The sequence below is a fragment of the Symphodus melops genome (assembly GCF_947650265.1).
Source record: "Symphodus melops genome assembly, chromosome: 1".
Classification (NCBI taxonomy): domain Eukaryota; kingdom Metazoa; phylum Chordata; class Actinopteri; order Labriformes; family Labridae; genus Symphodus; species Symphodus melops.
Window position 1 is genome coordinate 53,696,119 of NC_136691.1, and position 23,121 is coordinate 53,719,239.

At 41.7% G+C, this 23,121-nt stretch overlaps 3 protein-coding genes across 9 annotated transcripts in view; 1 reads left to right on the plus strand and 2 right to left on the minus strand.

Moving 5' to 3' along the window:
• The window catches only part of stpg2 (sperm-tail PG-rich repeat containing 2), a 67,861-nt gene extending 61,655 nt beyond the window's left edge, over positions 1-6,206 (minus strand). For 3 of the 7 annotated variants that reach the window (XM_079350900.1, XM_079350901.1, XM_079350899.1), the window contains exons 1-4: positions 5,767-6,202; positions 4,759-4,862; positions 4,344-4,511; positions 3,005-3,172 (exon numbers count right to left, since the gene is read on the minus strand). In XM_079350900.1, coding sequence (XP_079207026.1) covers positions 3,005-3,172; positions 4,344-4,511; positions 4,759-4,862; positions 5,767-5,872 — 546 coding nt within the window. In that variant the 5' untranslated portion in view covers positions 5,873-6,202. Of the gene's footprint in view, positions 1-3,004; positions 3,173-4,343; positions 4,512-4,758; positions 4,863-5,766 lie in introns of all 7 variants that reach the window. The other 4 variants (XM_079350902.1, XM_079350904.1, XM_079350905.1 and 1 more) reach the window with 4 other exon arrangements.
• Positions 6,207-8,135: 1,929 nt separating this feature from the next.
• On the plus strand, positions 8,136-13,616 carry bri3bp (bri3 binding protein). Its single transcript, XM_079355400.1, has 3 exons — positions 8,136-8,515; positions 9,944-10,046; positions 10,157-13,616. Exons 1-3 carry the CDS (start codon positions 8,333-8,335, stop codon positions 10,576-10,578), a joined length of 708 nt encoding a protein of 235 aa, XP_079211526.1. The 5' UTR covers positions 8,136-8,332; the 3' UTR covers positions 10,579-13,616.
• Positions 13,617-14,928: 1,312 nt separating this feature from the next.
• Positions 14,929-23,051, minus strand: wdr31 (WD repeat domain 31). The gene is made up of 10 exons (XM_079350964.1): positions 22,754-23,051; positions 20,662-20,721; positions 20,203-20,335; positions 19,638-19,712; positions 19,383-19,527; positions 19,132-19,232; positions 18,904-18,971; positions 17,298-17,439; positions 15,531-15,693; positions 14,929-15,446 (listed from the first exon to the last, which is right to left on the minus strand). The coding sequence occupies exons 2-10, from the start codon at positions 20,706-20,708 to the stop codon at positions 15,241-15,243; spliced, it is 1,080 nt and encodes a 359-aa protein (XP_079207090.1). The 5' UTR covers positions 20,709-20,721; positions 22,754-23,051; the 3' UTR covers positions 14,929-15,240.
• Between the last annotated feature and the right edge of the window lie 70 nt (positions 23,052-23,121).

Consider the following 23,121-nt stretch of genomic DNA (forward strand, 5'->3'; position numbering starts at 1 on the left):
TTTAATCTTAATCCATGAAATACAAATGGCTGCGGGGTTTTGAATCCGTCTGTCAGAGCAGGTCACTTCTTCATCAAGACGAAGCGTCCACAGCTCCACAGATTAAAAGTCAACACTGACAGAGAAAGAACTGTGATGACCTCACGAGTAAGAGTGAAAGACACATATACACAATTACACTGAGAGACTGTATCTGTAAGGGAGAGTGGTTATGGTTCAGAGGGTTAACGCAGCGTGGCGGTTTTGACCTACAGGGTTTACATATTGAAGTGAATAGAATAAAAGGCCTTTGTTGTCATTATACACATTGTACAACGAGATTACTTGGCTTCACCTGAAAGTGCACACAGCTAAAAACAAAAACACAACGAGAAGAATATTTTTTTAAAAAGTGAAAAGGGAGAGCCGTGATCCACAGTGTCCGTGCGCGCCGCCATCTTGGATCCTGAGTGAAGAGTTAAGTGACACACGTCTCCTCACTAATTGCACTCCTCTACCGGTGACCCACGACGCGAGTTGAATACGTGTCACACATCGACGGTGGTGAAGCTGCTCCAATCTATTCTGCGGCTCTTCAACATTCTTCCGGCCTCTTCTAAAACCTCACGTGATCACGAATGTCTCTCGGGTCCATAACAGTCTGAGGACCAAAAAGACGGAGCGTATTAACGCGAATGTTCAGGTGGTTATAGCGTAAGTGAGAGCTTCGACCTGTGTTTGGCGCTAGTGAGCGTGTCAGTTGATCATTCAGGTTAACAGGACGATGTTTGATTCACATGCCCCTAGGAGTTTTTAGAGATGAAATATTGGTGATCAGTTTTTAAATCAATTAGAAAACCAAATATATCCCGAATCTGACGCCGAAAATAAAATACATCTGCTGCTTCTTCCACACAAATCAAGCTGTTATGTAATCAAAATAAAACCCCACATTGATTCCTCTTTTTAAAACTGCACATGGTGTGACTCAGTGTGTCTGTTTCGTGCGGCAGGTTTTTTTTTTTTAGGACTGGCACAGCGTCTGAGAAAGTTTCTCGCTCCATGTGGCATCTTGTCTCCTTAACTTTGAAAGAGAATTGAGGACGAGATCTGAGGTTGTGTCCCCTGTGATCAACCAATCCAGTTTAGAGAGGGGGGCGATAAAGACACAAGGACGTTCAGATGTTCAAAAGTATAAAAAAAAAAAAAAAACTGTACTGAGATGGTATCGCAGCTGGCTTTGAGTTCAGAGGCACAAATTGCCAATTTATGTCAAGGAGAGCTTTTAAAAGTAGAAAAAGAAACACAGACAGAGGTCATTAACATTCTCGTTCCAATTTAAAAAAGGGAGATGGCTGACTTTTTTTTTTTTATTATTGAAATGAGAATATGCAGATGTTTTTATCAGTGGAGTCGTTTGTGGGCGGGATCCCGCAGGCAGAATATGTTGCTGTGCTTTACACAAATCAACAAACAACCAAGCGCGGTTTGAATCTAATTGAGCTGCTGTTGAGAAAACTCTTCAGCCCAAGTCTCACAGCGAATAGCTGATTCTTTTACATGGTCTGACCAATGCTTGTTGTCTTTGGCAGGGTATTTATTCTGCTCCGACTGCTCGCCATCAGGACAATAAACAAGGGGAACACAATCAATGTTTGGGAAAAATTGTTCAGATTTGAAAACTATGCTGGTTTTAACGTTTTACCCATTATCACCCATGTGTCCCTTTCAACACGTTCTGAACCCTCTTTCTTTATATGTCCTAAATGCAGCTCCACAACCCTAGCTCATTTGCTTTTACAGAAGTTCGGTGAATGAAGTCTTTTTAGACACACAGGACAGATTCTCCATCCTTTACTTGTAATATTTATGCAGCTGTAAGTGTCGGATAATGAACAATTTTGACTGATGCTCAGGCACAAGCTGGGATTAAACCAGCGAGCACATGCAGTCTTTGTTTCATGAATGGTTCAATAAGGCAATGCAGAGTTGAGTTCACTGAGTGCTCATCATTAAGGGGATGATTTGGACTTTTCCATCTGTGATTGTTTTTCAAAATGTGATGTTGATGCACCACGCTCCAACCCATCTGATGCTCCACATACACTCACTGTTTCAGCATCGTCTTTAATTCCTTCATGCAGTTGCAGTTTAGTAATCACTTCGTCGGCACAACATTAAACCATAAGTCAGAGGTGAGTGGATCAAATCAGATCTCTGTGTTTTCTCAATAACACTTAGACAGCACCTCTTCTATCTGTCTCAGGTCTTATCATTCAAAGGCCGCTCCATCCACTTTGAAGTCACGTCCGCTGACAGACACTTCATCCCGCCTGTTCGCACTTTTGAACTCAGTCCGAGCAGCACGGGGCGGGGGAAGAGCGTTTGACTTGAAGTGTCTCAGAAGCGGAGGTTGAACTTTCAAAGGGAGAGCAGAACAGAAGTTGAGAGAAAAAAAAAAACAAAAAAAACAGAGACCTTGGATGAATGAAGCGCTGTTAGCCCTAAATCACAGCGCGCCTCTGTGCCTGCGCCGGTGTGTTGACACAACCTCGGCCAACACTCAAGGACGCTGTTGACTTCCTGTGGTCATTAACAGATGAGAAATGACTTAATTGAGAGCTGGAGCAGCAGGCGTGTGCATTATTTTAAGTGAATATTGTAATACGGCGAGGAGAATAATTACTAATGGCTCTCTTTGTTGGCATGTAAAATGGATGAGCATTGGTGTGCTGTGGCTCTTTTAAAGTGGAGCTGCATTCATTAGATATGGAAATGGGTTTTGGGCCAACTGACTGGAGTGTGTGTGTGTGTGTGTGTGGGGGGGGGGGGGGGGGGGGGGGGGGGGTTCAGTGGTGCATTAGATCTGCCTAACACTAATGGACCTCGCCTCACAGGCAGGCTGAGTACACTCAAACACACACTCATACAGACTCATGAAAGCACACGTTTCCACTTCACATTTCCTGATGGAAGTACGTTCACATTTGAACGTGTGTGTCCCCCTATGTTTAGTTATGCTTACCAGCAGTGGACTGTAGTAGGCTGGCCCAAGGGTCCTGTCCCTGCGAGGGGGCTGCTGCTTGCTAAGTACACCCGCAGCAACCTCCTCGTAGCCAAAGGCCTGGCCGGGGGAAGGAATGGATGGGATATCTGACGGACGGAGCAGTCGCAGACTTTTGGCCTGCAGCCACTGCACAGAGAGAAAGAGAGAGAGAGAGGGAGAGAGAGAGAGAGAGAGAGAGGGTGAAGATGGAAGTCAGGTTCTGCGATGGAAAAGATGGTCTGACTTACAAAGTGACCGAGCTCTGCCTCAGGTCAACAGAGGAGAGATCGTGTGAAGGAAGGGAAAAGAGAAAGAAGAGAGGGAGGGAGGCTGATAATTAAGAGACAAAAGAGGGAAGAATGAAGGAATGAGCAGTGTGCAATGAAATCCATCTCAGTCAAAATATATACCGTACATTTGAAAAAAATGGGAATTTAAAGTTCTAATTCAGTGCAGATTGACCAAAAAAACTTCCTTCTGTCCGGCTATTTATGACTAATATGGAACAACTCAATTACAAAACTCAATTTTCTGAATTGTATCTTTAAAAATGAAACACCTGGCTCATGGCTGTTTTAAAAACCAGCTCGTCTTCCACCACCATGGACAAAGTATCAAAAGTATTTCTAACAAAGTGAATACATTTTCTGAAAGTCTCAGCGAGTATACACACCCGGCAGATTTCTTTTAATAACCAAAATTAAGAGCTGACGCCCTCGAAGCTTTTAAAATAGAATTTGTTAATTCCTACAGCTCAGCGAGAAGTCTGCAGATGGCAGAAGTGCCAAAGAGAAGCTTTAACTTACCGTCTGCAAGTGTTGGCATTCGCCACTCTCTGTGGAGGCGCTGCTATACATATTATTTGTTTAACAAATGGCACGGAAAAAAACCCAGAGACAACACAGGGCTGGAGAGGTTTCACATTTTGCTGCTTGCTGTATGTACAGTATGAACAGAAGTTACAGGACATGAGAAACTGCCTTGGTGACAAAGAGCATGGCGGGAAAGGAGTAATCCCTTTGCAGCATTAATTTGGTCAGTGCAGGGATGATAATACAAAAAAGACATGCAGATGATTTTTAAGAAGAAATACATAAAAATACCAAACTAAAAAGCTTTGGACACTAAAAACCTCTGCATGCTGTGTGTGCAGGAATGAGAGAGCAGGAGCAGGTCGATATAAGACATTTTCCATAGACAGTGCATTATAAGATCTGATTTAAATTAGCATGCTGGAGGGAGAGTATCGCTTATAAATCATTTCCTGTGAGTGGACTGCTCATTTACATTGCGCCCGTAACTCCACCCATGTGCCTACCGTTGGTCTGCCAAACTGGTGGGCCTGTCCTGCATTAGGATTCCCAGACCTGGGTATGCTTCCTGGGGCAGGCAGCACATTGTAGGCCCCTGGACCCGGAACCTTTGACACTAACTCCTCAAAGCGCTTGGAGCGGTTCTGAAGGCTACAGCCACCGAGGACGTTCGACTGAGGAGCCAAAAGAAAGTCAAGCAGACACAGAGACCCAATGAGTATGCATTCATGCATTTTATATTTTCCAAAACAAACTCAAATGGTTCAACATATTTATACTTTTTCTTCTAAAGACAGATCTGCTGCTTTTTTGCCCCCCTCCAGGTCTGACTAGGCCAAATCCAGTCTTACATCAATTTAAGTCTCTCAGATGTGGATTTCCCTCAATTGCATGTAAATGACTAAATCTGAGTTACACTACCTTTAGAGGAGTGGGATCGTAATGTCCAGGTCCAGGTATTTCCTTACTGGACTCATTGATCAACGGCTTCCTGCTGGTCAAAGACAGAAACGGGGCATAGCCATCTGCAACAAAGGAACACACTGACATTTACATTAGGCAGGTGGCTGATTGATACAAAACACATCTTTAAAACATTTAATGTTGTGTTTTAGGCACTGAAGTAAATTAATAAAAAATAGGAGCATGAGGATTTTTTTTTTATTGCAAGACACTTACAAAACAAGATGAGAGGCAATTACAGTACAAGCCAGAAAAAGTGTGTGTGTAGGTGTTTATTAATTTGTGTGTGTGTGTGTGTGTGTGTGTGTGTGTGTGTGTGTGTGTGTGTGTGTGTGTGTGTGTTTAATAGATTTTGGATAGAGGTTTTTTAATGGAAAGTGAGAGTGGGAAGAAAGAGAACAAGACATACAATATAAATCACAACAGATTTTTAAAAAAATGGATAAATAAATCCAGTAGAATGAATTAATCTGATGTTATAACAATAACATAAGAGATATATAAGGAATATAACCCTGACCTAAGTCATCATGGAGATATTTGAAGTTACTCTACAAGAGTTAACATTGATCCCAATCCTGAAATTGTGGAATTCCATCTTCTTTATAGAGTAAGTCATATTAGCCCACAATGATGTCTATGTAAACATTTCATGTGTGATATACCTGCAAATGTATAGTATTATTAATAATGGGGGGGCTGTCTCACATTTCAGTGCTTTTCAATTACAGCAGTGAGAAAGTGGAACCTACTAAAATATTTCACTTTGAGATATCTATCTATCTATCTATCTATCTATCTATCTATCTATCTATCTATCTATATATATATATATATATATATATATATATATATATATATATATATGCCCAGGGACAACAGAAGTGTGTTTCTTGTTTGAAAAAGACAAGAGTGCTTCTTCAAAATGCTTTTAGTCGTGTATTGTCACTAATGGTTCAATCATACCTTCTACTTTAGCTGCGTGCTGTACGTCATACGATCCGGGTCCCACCGTAGAAGAAGAAGCGCTCGGTGTGAAGGAGGAAGTCACTCTTGTAGCTCGTCCGTACATTTTAAATTTTAACCCTTTCCTGAAATACACTGAGGCCTTAATGTACGTCAGCTATAGTTGCCGCAAACGTCACATTATAGCCGCCAACTTCACTTATTGTAATAAAGTTACCATGTTCCGTCACTGCTCTCTCCCTTTATGGTTCTGTCACGTCTGTACTGGACTGGAAGTTATCTAGCGTGCGTCGTTGCTAGGATACGACATAGCGTTGCTCACCGTAGTTACGCAGCGACTGGTGTCTCAAAAACAAATTAAAAGAAGGAAACATCGTCCATAAGATATACTTTTTCTCACCCTCACAAACAATTGTATATCTCTTGTTTGTTTCGTCACTATTAAAAATAGTTTTACACGGATATTTATTTAAAAAAATATTTTAATGGAAATATTACACATGCGATACGTGTAAAAGGCTATATTATAGACTCAGAACTGTGGTTCTCAACTGGTGGGTCAGGATCCAAAATGTCTGGAAATCACTTTTATTTAAAGAAGTATTTTTGGGCTTTTTGTGCCTTCAATTTACAGATGTGACAGTGGATAGAGAAATGACATGCGGGTAAGGAACCACAGGCCTGACCTGAACCCAGGACCTACACTTCAAGGACTACAGCCTCTGTACACTAAGCTCTACTCACCCTTAAAAATCCCGTTTTATAATAGTCATCAAACAAAACTAATTGTTTAAAAAATATCCAAAACTTGGGTGGTGATTTCTTATAGAGGAGTTGGTGGTGGGTCCTGAGGCCAGGCCAGTTGAGATCTACTGACTTTGAACATCCATATTTTCTAAACAGGGCCAAGGACAACAGCAGAACAGTCAAGTTCCTGCATGTGGGAAAAAAAAGTAAATGCTTGCTATAGTTTCTGTTGTCAAAACAAATATTCCTGCATTATTTGGCCTTCATGATGTTGTCGCCACTCCTGTCATCGTTATTTACAGTCTTGACCTACTTGTACCTGCACTATTAGCCTCCCATGGAATAAGATTTGGATAATGAGAACTCAGGGGAAAGCTGTCCAAGAAAAGCGCCTCCCTTAGCAGTGAACTGCATCTTTATTTGACTATCTGTCATATCTCTGAAGCACACCATTTGGTCTGTAAACTTTGATTTTACATAAGCTGTTTAGTCCAAATAGGCAGAACAAAGTTCATCCAATAACACATTATAAAATTAATGATAATTATACAAATACAGAAGAAAATAACAACTGCCAATGCAATGTTTTTTTCTTATGCTTTTCACAAGTCAGCATGATCAGAAGAGAAGATCGTCTAGACATTTTAATTAAAATATAGAGAATTAATATTTTCCATATATATTAGTTTTCTTGTATTTCCGATATATATATATATATATATATAGATTCCAGATATCTATCTAAATATATAGATATATAGTCTTTTTTAAGAGATCTTGGTTCAAAACAAGATTAGAAACCCTTTTTTCATTTATACATTATTCCAAATAATGATGACTCAAACACAAGGATGAAACATTTGGCATGAAACGTGTTCTTTTCTGTGTCAAAAAAGACAAGAGTTAGAAAGAAAATAAGGTTTATCGAAATTGGTAGTTCGCTGTATCTTATGGGCATTGATCAAGACACATTCAATTTCACTTAATTCATTTTAAAGCAGTAATGACACTTCTTGACCAGTAGATGGCAGCAGCAGCCTTCAGACCGGTTTATGCTACCTCAAATTTACTTGGAGACTGCTGATACCTTTACTGACCGTCGGAAATGTCAGAGACACATTACAGTCGACAAGTAAATGCATGCAAGGAATTTGTCTTGGTGTATTGGTGCTAAAAAAATTAAGGAAAGGGGGGGAAAAAAGAGAACTAGCAAGCACGTAAATAATTAAATAAAAGGAGCAATTAGAAATATATAAAATATAAAAATTTAGAATATAAAAAACACAACATGGACAAAAGGTGCTATGTAAGAGTGGTGCAGAACAAATCTGACAGTGTTCATAAATATACTCAGAGTGCATGTAAAGTGAATATGTGACAATATGATATAAATTATTTTTAAAAAACAATACAATGAACAAATGAATACTCATGTTGTATACTTATACAATTGTGTTACGTTACATATTAATATGTTTCAGACTCACAAACCAAACCGGCTATATCTTTTAAAATAATACAATTTAAAATAAAAAAGTTTAGTCGTTTAGGGTTAAATTAGCAGTCATCTATTACCAGTGTGTCTCACATACACATGACCCCCAATGTTGTCCCAAAAGCACCACAAGCCGTTACAGAGAGCCGGAACTAAGTTGTCCGACGCGTAATTGAATGTAACACGGTCATCACAGTCAGCAGCGCAGCATCCCCCACCTCCAGGAAGGTGTCACTTTAGGCAGCTAACTACCTGTTTTTACTTTGTTATTCAGTTCACCATTTATATCCACATCCGTGTGTGAACACTCGAGGCGTGTGCAGCATGAAGGGAATCAGGATTTTCGTGTTTTTCTTGGTGCTATCCGCGTTCCTGCTGTGCGCAAGCGAAGCGGCGAGGAGCAGCAGGACCAGCAGCACCCAGAACAGCTTCCGACGAGCCGCCAATGGCATCTACCAGACCCTGAGCAATGTGTGCGGGGAGGACAACATCCGAGGGCTGTACAAGGTAAGTGCTGGAGATATTCACACGAGGTCATAACAGAGAGAGTGAGCAGGTGTTGGAGAGAGAGACAGGCGGAAAAGAGGAAACTAGCAGCGCCTGGGCCTTGCCAACAATTTCTCGGATGCCATTTTGAAAAATTAGCATTAATGCCATTTGTAATGATCGACGATGTCAGGTGGGTGCAGCAGTTCCCGCAAACAATACATTTATGCATATTGAAAATGTGCTGAAAAGTGGATGTTTTTGTTGTGCAACGTGCACTTGTCATTGATTTGCACTTCTTCTATAAAGCAGGTGCATCTAAATGTGATCATGTCAGCTTCCTTCTTCCTGGTGTTTCTTTGTGTTTACTACTTCTATAAATTGTTTAAAAACACACACACGCTGCTCTTCCGTTTAACACTCATTTAGCGTGTGCTGTGGTCTCATTGGTCCAGCTGCACTTCCTGTGTTTTAAAAGCTGATGTTAGTTCCTGTGTGCAGCCGCCAATTCAAACCAGCAGAGGTTATTCAAGGCTGCTGTCAGAGGACGAGAAGACACGTCCTTGAGGAATGTCTGAATGGATAGTCTGCGTTTGGTTTACCTTTTTAATTAATGCTGACTTCCTGTGCAGGTGTTTAGTGAGGGGATTTATTAAATACATGTTTCATTAATGCTTCACAGCTAAACAGATGTGAGCACCGTGGATAAAATAAAATAGAAGCTCATTTATAAAAAGTATATTTCATGACAGCGTGAGGATGAATACAAGAAACTCCAGTTACTTCATCAATCATGAGTTAAATACAGAAATCAACCTCATCACTCACAGAGACGTCTCACAAACAAGAACATGTAAAATGACCATTTAGAAACACACACTGCACATACAATGAAGAGCCACACAGATGAACTTTTAAAGGAGAGATAGCAGTGATGGATGGGAACTGAAGGCCTCCTCTTCCTGGCTTTGATTGACTGTCAGACCTCCACATGATCCTGTGAGCAGCTCAGACATATCAGGTGTTAAAGACGCCTGTACTTGAGATGTGATCATTCGTTATAGTAAAGAGTAAAACACACGCGAGTGGCTTTTTTAACTCGTCGCTCAGTGTGATGTAGAGATGTGATCAGGTATGATGTTGGTTAGTTTACATGTCAGAAGACGGTTGCGCTCTTTAAACGCTCTCAACTGAACAGCATGAAACTCCTTTTTTTAAATATATTTTACCATAACGGGTAAAATATGAAGTTTTAAATCATTTAGAATATTTATTTGTGAGCTCCATTTTTGGGAACATCAGGTCTGAGGTGCTGCTGATGAAAAGTGTTTCTTCAAATATGTTTTTTTCTTGACAGGTTTATTTTCACTTTAATGTAACATGTGTTTATTAATAATACATAAAGAGCGACGTCTCACTCTTTCTCTCTGCATTCTTCTTTTCTTCCAGTTTTTTTCCAAAACCACGGAGAGGTTTGTTCATGGCGTGGACTCTTTTATGGACACCATCTGGAAGATCTGGTCTGACTTGCTGGATGTGATGGGAATTGACTGTAAGTGGGAAGTCTCTCAGGACAGACATGTTGTTGGATTAAGATTCAAGAATGTCCTTTTTCTTTATTTTTCATGTCTTTCCTTCCTCTCTCTCGTTCTTCTCGTGTAGCCTCGAACCTCAGCCACTACTTCAGCCCCACGTCCCTCACCAACTCCCCGGCGCGCGCCCTGCTTCTGGTCGCCGCGGTCCTGCTGGCCTACTGGTTCCTCTCCATGTTCCTGGGGGGTTTCTTTTACCTGCTGCACGCCGTCTTCGGCCGCTTCTTCTGGCTGGCGCGCTTCCTGCTCTTGGCGCTGTCCTGCCTCTACATCCTGCAGAAGTTCGAGGGCGACCCCGAGCGCGCCGTGCTGCCGCTGTGCTTCATCATGGCCGTGTACTTCATGACGGGGCCCGTGGGAGCGTACTGGCGTCGGGGAGGCGGCGCGGGTTCACTCGAGGAGAAGATCGACCACCTGGACACTCAGATCCGGCTGCTTAACATCCGGCTGAGCCGCGTCATTGACAGCCTGGAACACGGCGGCGAGCAGTAGGTGGCGCCCGGGATGAAGGGGGAGGGAGGGATCTGCAGCAACAACGACCACTGGGTGTTTCCATCTCGACCAAACAGGATTTTTAAACTGCTTTAGTTGATTTTAGTTACAGAAAACCGGAAACAAAAATCCTCACAGGTGTGGACGGTTCTCTCGGAGCTCACACAAATCAACGGTTCATCTTTTCTTTTTTTTTCTCTTCTCGCGGCTTTGAAAGCTTTCTGCTACATCAGTGAAGTCATCTGAGAGATGTCCGGGGTTTTTTCTTCATGCCCGCCTCGGCTACTTTAACGAGAAACTCCAAAGTCAGGACTTGAATTTTCTGACGTTCTGATAAGAATTGTCAGAGCGTATTTTAAAGCATCTTCTGTGATTCTTCGATGATTTCTAACCCGGGAGGCTCTGATCGCTGCACTGGTTCATTCGTACATAGTTGTTTTTTTATTTTCCCTCCGTATTGAAATTATTTAAGATGAAAGATGGGGATGGGTAAAAGATGCAGGGGACACAAACATTGTATTTGTCATTATGTAAAAAAAAAAATCCTCGAGATGTTAGATAGTTGCTCATTGTAAGATTTATTTATTCCATGATCCATCCAAAATGTTCCAATCATGTAGATCGAGTTTGTTCCAGTAATTCATCCTTCAGTAGTGGTGATAGTTTGACATCCGGACCTCTTTTTCATCGTGTGCTTGTGTGTGTGTTAACACATCTGGATGACCTGTTTGTTTGTGTGTATGTGTGTGTGTGTGTGTGGAATAAAAGGTACCATCAGCCTGGAAGGAAATGTGGATACGCAGCGATATCTCAGGGACTCAAACCCACACAGATCTGGAAATGAGGGGGGGGGGGAAGAGATATGAAGACGTGAAGTGAGATCACGTTTCGCGCTCTCTGAGTCACTTCACCGTCTCACTCAGTGGACAGTGAAGACGTGCACATCAGAGTGAATCCTGCATTTCTTCACCTTTTTGATACTTTGGATAAATTAGATTTTTTGCTAAGAGAAGCTCGTGGCTCGTACAGTTTGCATTTGGTATATATCACGTCTACTGATGTTTGCACACACGAGTAAATGATCCACCTTTCTTTAGTCTGATCACTGCTGTCAATACTTGATCTTTTTTTCTGTACGGGAGACGAACTGTTAAAACTCTGTCTTTAAGTTTATCTGTCTCATTTCTGCGCCAAAATATCTCAACACACTGGACGAGCTACGTTCACCTGAGCGATCGGGTTAAACGTCTGTCTGCCTTGGATATCCCTCGGGATCAATAAAGTATCTATCTATCTATCTGAGATGTTACTGAATCACTTTTAGTTGGTTAAAACGGCCAATCCACAGAGGAGCTGTCCTTGTCCAGCCTCGTGAAACCAGATCTTTATCTTGTTTCTACAAGCGATTCAGGCTCATCTCACCAGGCGAGCGTCGCTTACACTAAGCGTGCAGAGACAAATAAACGTGATAAGATTCGAGTTGTTTCAGCGTCGGGTCTGTCTCTCTATGTTTTTAGATTAAATCAGGTCGGCTGTCTCATCCCATCCGGCTCTGTCCGACGTTTAATGACACAGCTCCACGGTTTCATGTGACGCTGAGAAATGTACGACCAGCCCACAGGACGACGTTCAAAACACTGAGCATGTGCTTTAAGTCTGTGTGGCTGTGAAGAGTTTAAATACCTTTTGATACCACGTGTTTTAAAACGATAACATCTCTTAGTACCGAAGCTTTAAAAAAAAAAAAAAAAAATAAATGTCTGAAGTCATATTTTCAACTTTGAGCTGCTGCAAGCTCTCATGATTAAAGTATTTATTGCAGCAGAGCAGAGTGTGTGTTTGGTGTCCAGGCTCGTTTTAACTCACGTGCAGATATTTGAGGAGTGACGGGACTATATTGTAGCAGAGAAGAACATTTCAGTTTAAAGCTTCTGGACTATGAGGAAATGTTTCAGACGACTTGTGCAGATACTTAGGGGAGAAAATGTTGCTTTCAATGTCTGATGAAATGTTGAAGGCTCTTTTAGTTGTCAACACTACAGAGGCCAAAGAATCAACCAGTATTTATACGATTTAACACTCAAAGTCACGAGCGTCTCTGCGTGAGATGCGGTTTTTTTACCCCCCCGCTTTTTTACAGCGTGTTGACGGTGAAACGTTCCCTGCACGTCCAGAAAACGACGATTGTATCCGTTACTTGATGTGTTCAGTACCATGTCTGCTTTCTCAAATATTCTCATCAGACCTTTTTATTGTGCTTTTCATCGTAATCTTTCGAAATCGCGGCGTGGTGACGACAAACGCAATATTTGAGTTCGTCACGTGTGTGTCGCTCGTTTCTGGAGATTTCGCCAAACACGCCCCGGGGTTTATTGGCCACAGTAATCCGGGCGGTTCTTGCATGCTATGTTAAAAAAATGCCTATAACGTTGTGTTGAATTGTATCCATGTCTTTGACTGCGTAGGTAGAGAAGAATGTGAAGAATTATGTTTGAAATTTGTTACAAATCATCTGGACTGCACTGCTGACTGAACCTGTTTAGTTTGATATCACGTCATTAAAACAAGATCCGTTATTCTACTGCTCCGTGTGGTTTAAAAAGTACTGAAGGTTTAAATAGGATGGACAGCAGCTCTCATTCGACAGTCCATCAGCACCTGGATGATTAACGGTGTAAAAAGATGTTTTCTCTGTTGAGACTTAAAAATCCTGAGTACTGTCTGCTCCTTCCTCTCATGTTTCATGTAGCCTACTTTTTCAGAACATGCTGTGCCAATTATGTTTTCAATGTTTTTCTATCTGTTGAATCTTGAGTAGATGTAGATTTGGTTTTTTTTTACGTCATCAGTTTCCACATTTTTTAATGACGTGGTAAACGGCAAACTGGTCAGTGAGGATGAGTGTGTGTCTGAGGACTTTATCATCACCCGTCCATGACTTTAGTGTTTCTTTTTTTTTTTCTGTGGTTGAAGTGAAAATGAGGTCCAGATTGAAATAAATTAAATACCACAGTACGAAACTGTCTCTGACCTTTTTGTTGAGGCATTGATGACATCCTGCATGTTTTATATCCTGTCTGTGATTTATGTTGGACGTATTCAGAATTATTAACGGTTAAATTCACCAGACCCACTTTTTTAAGATTCTGGTTGAAATGAAATGAAAAACAACACGTGTTGTTATGGAGAGATGTCAAGAAGTTATAGACCTCCAGATAGTGAGAGAAACAAGAAAACCTTACTTGGAGTACATCAAATATTTAGCTGCATGTCCGCTTCGGGTTTCATAACTCTTGTTGCGTAAATACATCTTTTTTTTTTTTTTAATATTCAAACTCGTCCTCCAAGAGCAGAAAGAGTTCAAACATTAGATTCAAATAAAAACTTCTGAAAACATTCAGATGGTGGAGGAATTAAATGCTAAATTCATTCGTCACTGGTGCTTCATATCTCATGATTTTGGATTTTCTGACAACAAAAACAACTTAGTGGAAAAATCTGAAATAACTAATTACAAGCAAGTAAATCATGTACTTTTTATTCCATTTTATTTTTAACAACGTACCAATATTTCATTAAAAAGGGAAATATTCCATTTGCATAGTATGTTTCAAATTGAAATATATTGGACATGGGTACTCGGCTTAAGCTTCACTTTAAAATCAAAACAAGCTGTACCTTTTAAAAAACGTAAACTATTAAATTCTAACTTTAAAAGTGTGTCATGTTGTGCACTTGGTCTAACACGTGACAGGTTAAAGCTACCTGCAACTAAACTGTGTACGTCACTATTATGCTGCGTGCCATTGTACGAAGAACTCATGGGGGGGGGGGGAAAAAACAACCTCCGACTCGGAAAAGTGCCGAGTTCGAGTCGGAACTCCAAATCAGAAACTGGGGCACGGTCCGTGCAGGCCGAGTGGGTAGAAATGACGTCACAGTAATATGAACGCACACACCGCTCCCTCACTCGTCTTCTGTTTAAACCATGAAAACATCTTTTAAAGAAGTCTTTGACAAACAGTGCCAGTCTGACTGCACCTATTCAATTTAACCAGGAAGTCTTAGAACACACTGTATGATAAGTAACATCTGACCACATCTCTTTTTTTTCCTTTTTTTTTTTTTAGCTCTAAGAGTGCGTCCAAATACAAAGAAAACACCTTGATCCAGAAAGGCTGCAGTCCAAGCAAGTTTTCAGGGTGAGCGTCAAGACTTTATCCTGCCACATCCCCAAAAATTCTGCGAGAATTCAGGGCGAGTTGACGCGGGGAAAGCAGCAAGGTTACATTCAGAAAAAATTCACAGTGAGCGAGAGGTCGCGGATGACGACTTTCATACCGCAGCAGCGTCATGCCTGAGACACCAACGGCAACCTTTTTCCGACAGAAAATCTCTCGTTGTGAGCGTCATGGGTAAATGAGTTACAGAAATGTGCAATAATGTATTTTCTACAGACGAGGAGAGCGGCCATGATGGGTTTTCCTCCTGTGCTCTTCTAACCGCTCTCTGCAGACGTTCTTCACTGTACGGCGCTCTCGTCGCACAAATGAGTTTTGAACAAGTGACAGGCTTCTTATCTGTCTTATCTGCTGCTTGTTGAGTCCCTGGATGTTCACGTTGAAGGAGAACAAGTTGCACCAGGCTCTTCTTGCAAAAGGGTCAGAATCGAGCCAAAACTTTTATGTCCAGGCCGCCAGCTCCACCCGAACCTGCTCCAGAACCCTGAGGAGCCTGGTTGGATCCCTGGCCCAGCTGGATGTGGTGGAGGCCGGCGCTGAAGCTGGCACAGAGCAGACCGGTGGAGTCAGTGGGAGCGAGAGCAACCAGAGGACCGGCGCCATCCAGAGCCAACGTCCCTAAACAGACTGAAGGGAGGACAAAAGGAGTGTGAACAAAGCCCAGTGTGCGTCTCAGCAAATCAAACGGCTTCATTTGTGAGTCCTCGTTACCTGCCGAGTTCTGATCCCAGACTTTGATGGATCCGTCGTGGGACGATGTTGCTACCTGAGCTGTGCCAGCCGGAGGCGTGGGCAGGAACACGCAGCAGGCCGTGGTCTGGATGTGACCTCTGTACTCCACCACTTTACAGCCGGGCTGACGCAGGTCCCACAGCTAGAAAACACAAACACCGCTCTCAGCTAAGAGCCAATGACAACTGTCAGCAGACACTGAAAACGTCATCTCAACAATATCACTAATATAAGTAGGATGTTTGACGGTTTGTCTATAAATGTATTTAAGTACGTAATATATAAATTTTTTTCCTCGTACAAACGGCTTTAAATACATTTTCTTCTTTGTACAGGCCAACGTGAAAAAGAAGTATGCTGCTTCGAATTAAATAAATGAAATGAAATATTTGAACGGTCATCTAACCATTCAGAAACCACGCCCACTTCCTCTCCAGTGAACTTCATTAATCATGTAGAGTAGTGAGATTTATCTCCCTACTCGATATGACGACACATGATGTGATCTAAACTAAAACACACCATCGCACACCTTAAGAAACTACAAACCTACAAACCCTAACCCAACAACATGTACTTGATGCGTTCAGGGATAACCAGGAGAACTTCATGACAAAGGGGATTAAAAGATGAAAACAGATATCGGACTTTAAGGAGACGTAGAGCTCTTAAAATAGAACAGACGCCATGCGGACAGCCTAATCCACGAACCATCTGCACAGCGACACGACGACAACACGGCAACCACTCCGACACCTCCGGGCCAGTCGGTTCACACTCTGCGCTTTCTGTTCCAGCAAACCCGAGAGAGAGGGGTAAACTCAGGCCTGTTCCAGAGAGGGAGGTCACTTTAGCTCAGTCCGTTACCATGGTAACCGAGTCTGTGAACCCAACCTGCTCAGAATCAGCTTTTCTACCATGAACCCCGAGTGTCCTCACGCCGTGTGAGTGAAGAGTCACCGTTTGTCTGAATGAAGATCCAGCTTGACTGAATACTTTATGTCACTCTCACAGGGTGTGTGAACACAGCTTTATGTTGCCTCACGCACGTTCACACAGACACTGAATGAAGTTCACTCACACTCTTTAATATATCTCATATGATTCAAATACCATGAGCCCAGTTATTTCTCATGGTTCATTATAAGGGGTTTTAAAGTCGATTTCCTTCTGCTGGATTGAATCTTCATGAGGATGAATTTGAGGTTCAACACCATTCCACCAGTTTGGACCTGTGATATTGTTTTTTATTTTATTTTTTTATCCCTATGGGGCAATTAGCACACCAGGCGGTTGACCACAGGAGCAGCGACCTGTATACACCCTGACGGAGCAGGGGGTGCCCAAGGACACATGTTGCTTGCTGGAGCTGGGGAATCGAACCCTCAACCTTCCAGTTTGAGAGACGATGACTCTACCCACTGAGTCACAGCCGCCACTTTTATATTTTTTATTGATTTATGTTTTTAAATTTTTTTTCTGAATAAATATGAAATGAAAAGCCTTCAGTCCGTGCTGATGCGAGCAGCTGTTTTCTCCTTCTCTCTCTGCTTTGAGCTGCAGCAGTTTTACTTTTTCATCCTTATTCAAACCTGTTCATATCGCCGTAAAGATCTCGGCTATTTTCCAAGATGGTTAAATGTACAAGGATCACTTGTTGCCAGGTGATCTGTCCCACCTGAGGGTAAATCAGCTCAGAGTTAGACTGAGAGTTTGCTCCACCTCCTCTCTGAAACGGACTCTCACCGTGGCTTCGCAGCCTTGGCCTCCGAAGCCGTTGCTGCTGGACACCAGGTAGTTTCCATTGGGAGAGACGTCACAGTGGGTCTGGATGTACTGCTTGGCTGGAAAAGTGTTGGTCACCTGCCACGCACGACTGTCCCACACCCTGTGCAAACACAAACACAGCGTCCTAGAAATACACTCACTCCACGTTTTCTCATCTTCAACACTTTGATCCTCGCTGTCCACACACGAAGATAAAGTGATTACACAGAATCTGTTCAATTCCACCACAGCAGCCACTTAGTTCATAAATGTTCATTGTAATACTCCCAGCGCTCGAGTACAACACTTTGCGAGTGAAGTTGCAGAAACTCATTTAAAAGTCTTGGCATAGAAAAACCTGCCAGTCTGACGGGTTTTTTTGGGATTTCAGAGATTTTCATAAATACATAACATGACAGTATGAAAGTTTTGGAGATTAAGTGAGACAAATTTCCAGTCCAACATATTTCAACCCAATTCAGCCGTCATGTCACTTCAATTCAAAGATGAGGTGCAGAACTGGAACACCAGGAACGCCACGCTCTGTAGGGTCAAACGAGGTTTTACATCCCGTCAGTGTGTAATCATGCGCTCCCGCTCGGCAGCTTGTGCAATGCCCGTGCATCGCTCCTGGGCGATCGACTTCCGGAAAGAGTCAACAAAGATCCCAGTCTGCTGTGCTGTCATTCCAATTCAAAGATGAAGTTGCAGAACTGAGACACCAGGAACGCCACGCTTCGCAGGATCAAACGAGGTTTAGCGTCATGGCTTCAGTCTGCCGTCATGCGCTCCCGCTCTGCAGCTTGTGCATTGTTTGTGTGACAGAGTGCAGCCTCTGCCCTCGACCTACCGCTATAGCTTTTGGCCTTATATTTTTGTGTCATCATTTCCTGTTTTTTTAAATTCTAATGATCAGGCTCTAAGTGTGTTTGTATTCACGTGTTGATGTTTAAAGCTGACCACCCAGGAGGGATGTTAATACGAGTAGTAAACGACGTCTCCATGTCTCTTTGATATTAATACTAGTTGTCGTAATGACCCTGCATGCTGAACAAAAAAAAATATTTGCCTCATCTTTGTAGAAAAAAACTGCTGCATCGTACCTGAATTTCCCTCGGGATCAATAAAGTATCTATCTATCTATCATGCAACTTGTTTTGTTTTTTCAATGTTTCTAAGAAGAGGAGTCGACACAGAGTTTGTCACTCTGCCACAAACAAGCTGCATGTTTAAAAAAAAAAAAAAAGCAATTCATTATTGTATTGCAATTATTATTTTCCCAATTCAATAATCAATTCAGGGAAATCCTGAGATCGATTTTCTTTTTTTGTAATACCGCCCCTCTCCACCAGAGGGCACTGTGGGTGATGTAAATTAAGGTCAGGCACAGTTCATATCATACTGTACTGTCTTTAATTATTATAAAAATAATGCAAAGATGAAATACATGTTTGAGTCCGTTTGTTCTAAACCTTTACAAACATAATTATTTAACAAATATCACAAGGCACACAATATCTGTGTGTATTATTAAATCGATATCGAATCATTAATTGGGTATTAATGATGTATTAAATGTTTTTACCTTATGGTCTTATCTTCAGAGGTTTGGACAACGGAGGAGCTTCCTGGCACCCAACAGACATGAGTGACCTGGTCAGAGTGGAACATTATAATCTCGAGTCAGACTGTCAGATGAAACGGATCATTCATTTCATCACTCTTATTACATGTTCAGTCATTTAAGGTTCTGTGCACAAAGAGGGGAGAGAGAAAAAAAAAAAAAAAAAAAAAAGCATGAAGTCATTCTCACCAGGTTTCGAGAGATGTTGTTTCTCTGTTCACATTTGGCAGACTCGATATCCCACAAGCACATCCAGTTATCACGAGACCCCGTACACAGCTTCCTCCCATCTGGGAACCAAAGAACAAGTCAGGAGCGCATGTCAAGTGCACAAAGTTCCAGGATCACTCTGAACAGAGAAGCTCTTTAAGTCCATTGAAATAAAAAGATCAAAACAACAAAGAGTGTGTGTGTGTGTGTGTGTGTGTGTGTGTGTGTACCTGGACTGACAGCTAATCCATTAACCACTAACTCATGACCACAAAATTCTTGAATAGGATCGTCCCCCTGGTTCAGGTCCCACATCAGTACGGTTTTGTCCCGTGAGGCACTGAAGATCCATGTACTACCTGGATAACACACCACCTGGAGAACACGGGGGGCGGGGGGCGGAGTCAGAGGGAGACAAACGCTAAACGATGCGTCAAACGCAGCCACACCTTTATCGATTTGTGTACAGGGAGTATTTATGTTACCTTGGTAACCTCTCGGTTGTGACCTTGGAAGGACTGACACAGCCGGCCTTGTTTCCAGTCATACAAAACCACAGCCTACGGGAGCAAACACACACACACACACACACACACACACACACACACACACACACACACACACACACACACACACACACACACACACACACACACACACACACACACACACACACACACACACACACACACACACACACACACACACACACACACACACACACACACACACACACACACACACACACACACACACACACACACACACACACACACACACACACACACACACACACACACGTTTTCTTCCACAGAATTTGACAATCTTATTTAACTTGTTTAGCTTTTTGTTCTGTCTAACACGATTTGTCCGCTTTTTCTTTCATGCAAAACAATTTTTTTTCTTTCATGTTTCACCAGGCGATCGAGATTAATTATCTACAAACCAGTGCGGGTTTCTAATTCATTACATGATGTCATCTACTGTGAACAGAGGAGGAAACATCAGCTAAATAAAACCGTCATCAGCTGTGAATAAAAACCAGCGTACCTGGTCACTCCCACCGGAAACACAAAGATCCGGGCTGAGATTGGTGACCGTGTTGACAGAGCCTTGGTGTGCAGGTTCATACTGCACCACCTGACTATCAAACATGCTATCTGTCTTCTCCCCCTGAGATGCCCTGAACACACAAAAAACACAGCGAGGGTGAGGAAAGCTTCAAATGAAACACATTCAGTCATTAGCCTTGTTTAAAATATTTGAATATCTGTGTTCATTAATAAAAGCTGCCAAGGATAACTCTAATGACACCTCCCAGATAGATTAGTATTACATGTCACCTTCTTGTACCCAAAACCTGAGATTCTCCTCCCAATGCAACTTATTAAGTGTCTGAGAAGATGTTTCCAAAAGCAGAAGTGTGTATTTACGGGGATCCAACTCTCCCTCGGTTATACTTATTAACGCAGGTAAACACAAGCGGTTGCACTGATGTACACATCTCACCTGTAGAGGTCAGACCTCTTGCGAAACTTGCTCTGTAGTTTGCCCATTTCTGCCAGGAACCTGCAGCCACATCGACACACAGCGAGAAATACGATTAAAACCAGGACCAAAAACAAAAGCAGAGCAAGAGGCTGATTATTCATCTTTAAAAAATAATAATCTCTGAATGGAGGGAGCTGGAGTTCAGGCAATGCACCGTGCAAAACAACGGACACCTTCTCTGTGACACGCCTTCAAATAAAGAGAAACAAAGACACTGGAAGTGAATGTCTTTGAAAACTTTGCCTCTTCCTCCTCCAATAAAATAATCTTAAAATAAGATGAAAGAATCCTTTATTGATCTCCAGCTGGTTATAGAGTCAGATCATCTTCGACCACAGGGGACCACAGGAGGTTTTACAGGGGCCTCTGAGGAGCCACAGATGATCGTACTTCACTGTAACTCATTTACTCTTCACTTTATTGTCTTTGTTTTTTTTAATAATGTGAAGATTTCATCTTCCTCTCCGGCCTTTCACTGTCTGAACCGTTTGTTAGGTGTTTAGTAAAAATCAAGAAATGAAGCAAACAAAAAAAAATAATAATAATAATCACACAAAAACAGAAAACAGATGCCTCGACTACTTAGGATAGGATAGGATAGGATATTACTTTATTGATCCCCAATGGGGAAATTCAGGTGTTACAGCAGCAGCAGTGCAGAATCAAAACAAGAACTCAAAAGTTAAAAAAAAGTCAAAAACTGAGTTAAAAATAATAACATAAACATAAATACAATTCCAGGTAGTAAGGGGGGGAGGGGGACTATTGTGTGGTGGACTCAACAGGATAATACTGTAGTGAGTGTGTGTAGTGAATAGCATGTTAAAGTGACCAGTGAAGAATTTAAAGTGACCTTTGCGATCAAAAGGTTAAGTAAACAGTATTTACAGTTATAAGTTATAAGTATAATAAATATAGTGCAGTTTGACAAGAGTATATAGTTATGAGAATATAGGAGTATAATGTAATAAAGTAATAACATTGTATACTATATATATATATATATATATATAAATATATAAATACAGACTAGCTCCTGCTGTTGTCCAGCCTGATGGCTGGAGGGACTTGGTGAAAACAAGACATTGTGAAGCCTAAATTAGAGAGGATAACTGACTCATCTCTTACTACCCCTTCTCCAAAAATAAATACACAAATACAATCTTCGATAGTTTTGAAAGCCTCCTTATTACAGCAGTGTTTGAAAGAGTGCACACAGACAGCACACACTCTTTCAAAGAAAATTAAAATGAAGGATTTTTGTTCATAAACTTGCACTTAGGGATATGAAACGACAATAAAATAATCTCAATCTTCACCTTTCAGTGCGTCTGTTGTAAATTTAAAGAAACTAACATGCTCTTACATTAAAGCATGAAGTCTTCCATTCATGTGTAAAATTGATAAAAGATTGACATCACTTGTCACAATATTTTATCCTGATTACATGAGACATTTATGAGCAGAACTAAATGAGATGTAATTACAGCAAAAGGATTTATCCTCTGAAAAGTATCAATTCAAAGTAAATGGTCAGGATTATTATGTTATAACATTTTTCCATTCCCTGACATTAATTGTGTTTCGCACTGTTTGGTAAACATCCCAATTAAAGGCTCATGCAAAGACGAAGAAATGCCTTGCATAAGAGCAATAAGACAACACAGTCTTCAGAGAGATTAAAGCACACGTCCTCACGCTAACACCACTTTCTCTGTTACACGCGCACGCGCATGCACACGCGCACAGACACACACACACACATACACACATACACACACGCTTAAGCTCCCCCCTCATTATCCAAGCGTACTTCTCAAACAAATGAGACGGGAAGGAGAGGGTTCAAATCCTATTAGAGCCTCATCATTACTGTCACAAGTAATTAGTCGCTTGAAAACACCTGTTATGAACTGAGTTGGCGATCATTACACAACTCGCAAAACAATTTTTAACCGTCATTACTGTCCTGAACAACAAATATGCAGTTTGTTTGTTTGTTTTTTTGGGTTTTTTTTAGGGGGGGATAAAGTGAGGACAGATTTCTTACCTGTCACTGGCAGGTGTGTGACGCTGAGGCGGTGCTAGCTCAGTAGCATGCTAACTAATCTTTATCCGTCATGTCGAGGTGTATGTCAGAGAAAAGAGAAAAAAACCTCCAAAAAAATACAATAGAGTCGTCTCCGAAACAACCGACATGTATGTCCAACAAAATGCCATGATAGAAAGTCGTCCAAACACACACGGGGGGCTTGAAAGTGCACACAAGTGTCTTCTTTTTTTTCTTTTTTTTAACTCAGCGGACCCATCCCTCTCTCCGTAGCGACGCTTTCTCGTTTCTAGGCGAGGGTGACGTCACGTGACAAGGGGCAGGAAGTAACCGAGAGCTTTTTCTCCTTCGAAATAAAAGCCTGTTGT

What these genes read in the sequence shown, in the direction of transcription:
- bri3bp (XM_079355400.1), top strand. Translation starts at nt 8,333, where the DNA reads ATGAAGGGAATCAGGATTTTCGTGTTTTTCTTGGTGCTATCCGCGTTC. An exon ending in ACATCCGAGGGCTGTACAAG is followed by an intron (nt 8,516 to 9,943) that starts GTAAGTGCTGGA and finishes CTTTTCTTCCAG; the next exon opens with TTTTTTTCCAAAACCACGGA. An exon ending in GGATGTGATGGGAATTGACT is followed by an intron (nt 10,047 to 10,156) that starts GTAAGTGGGAAG and finishes CTTCTCGTGTAG; the next exon opens with CCTCGAACCTCAGCCACTAC.
- wdr31 (XM_079350964.1), bottom strand. Translation starts at nt 20,708, where the DNA reads ATGGGCAAACTACAGAGCAAGTTTCGCAAGAGGTCTGACCTCTACAG. An exon ending in TTTCCGGTGGGAGTGACCAG is followed by an intron (nt 19,713 to 20,202) that starts GTACGCTGGTTT and finishes TTGCTCCCGTAG; the next exon opens with GCTGTGGTTTTGTATGACTG. An exon ending in TGGATTAGCTGTCAGTCCAG is followed by an intron (nt 19,233 to 19,382) that starts GTACACACACAC and finishes TTTGGTTCCCAG; the next exon opens with ATGGGAGGAAGCTGTGTACG.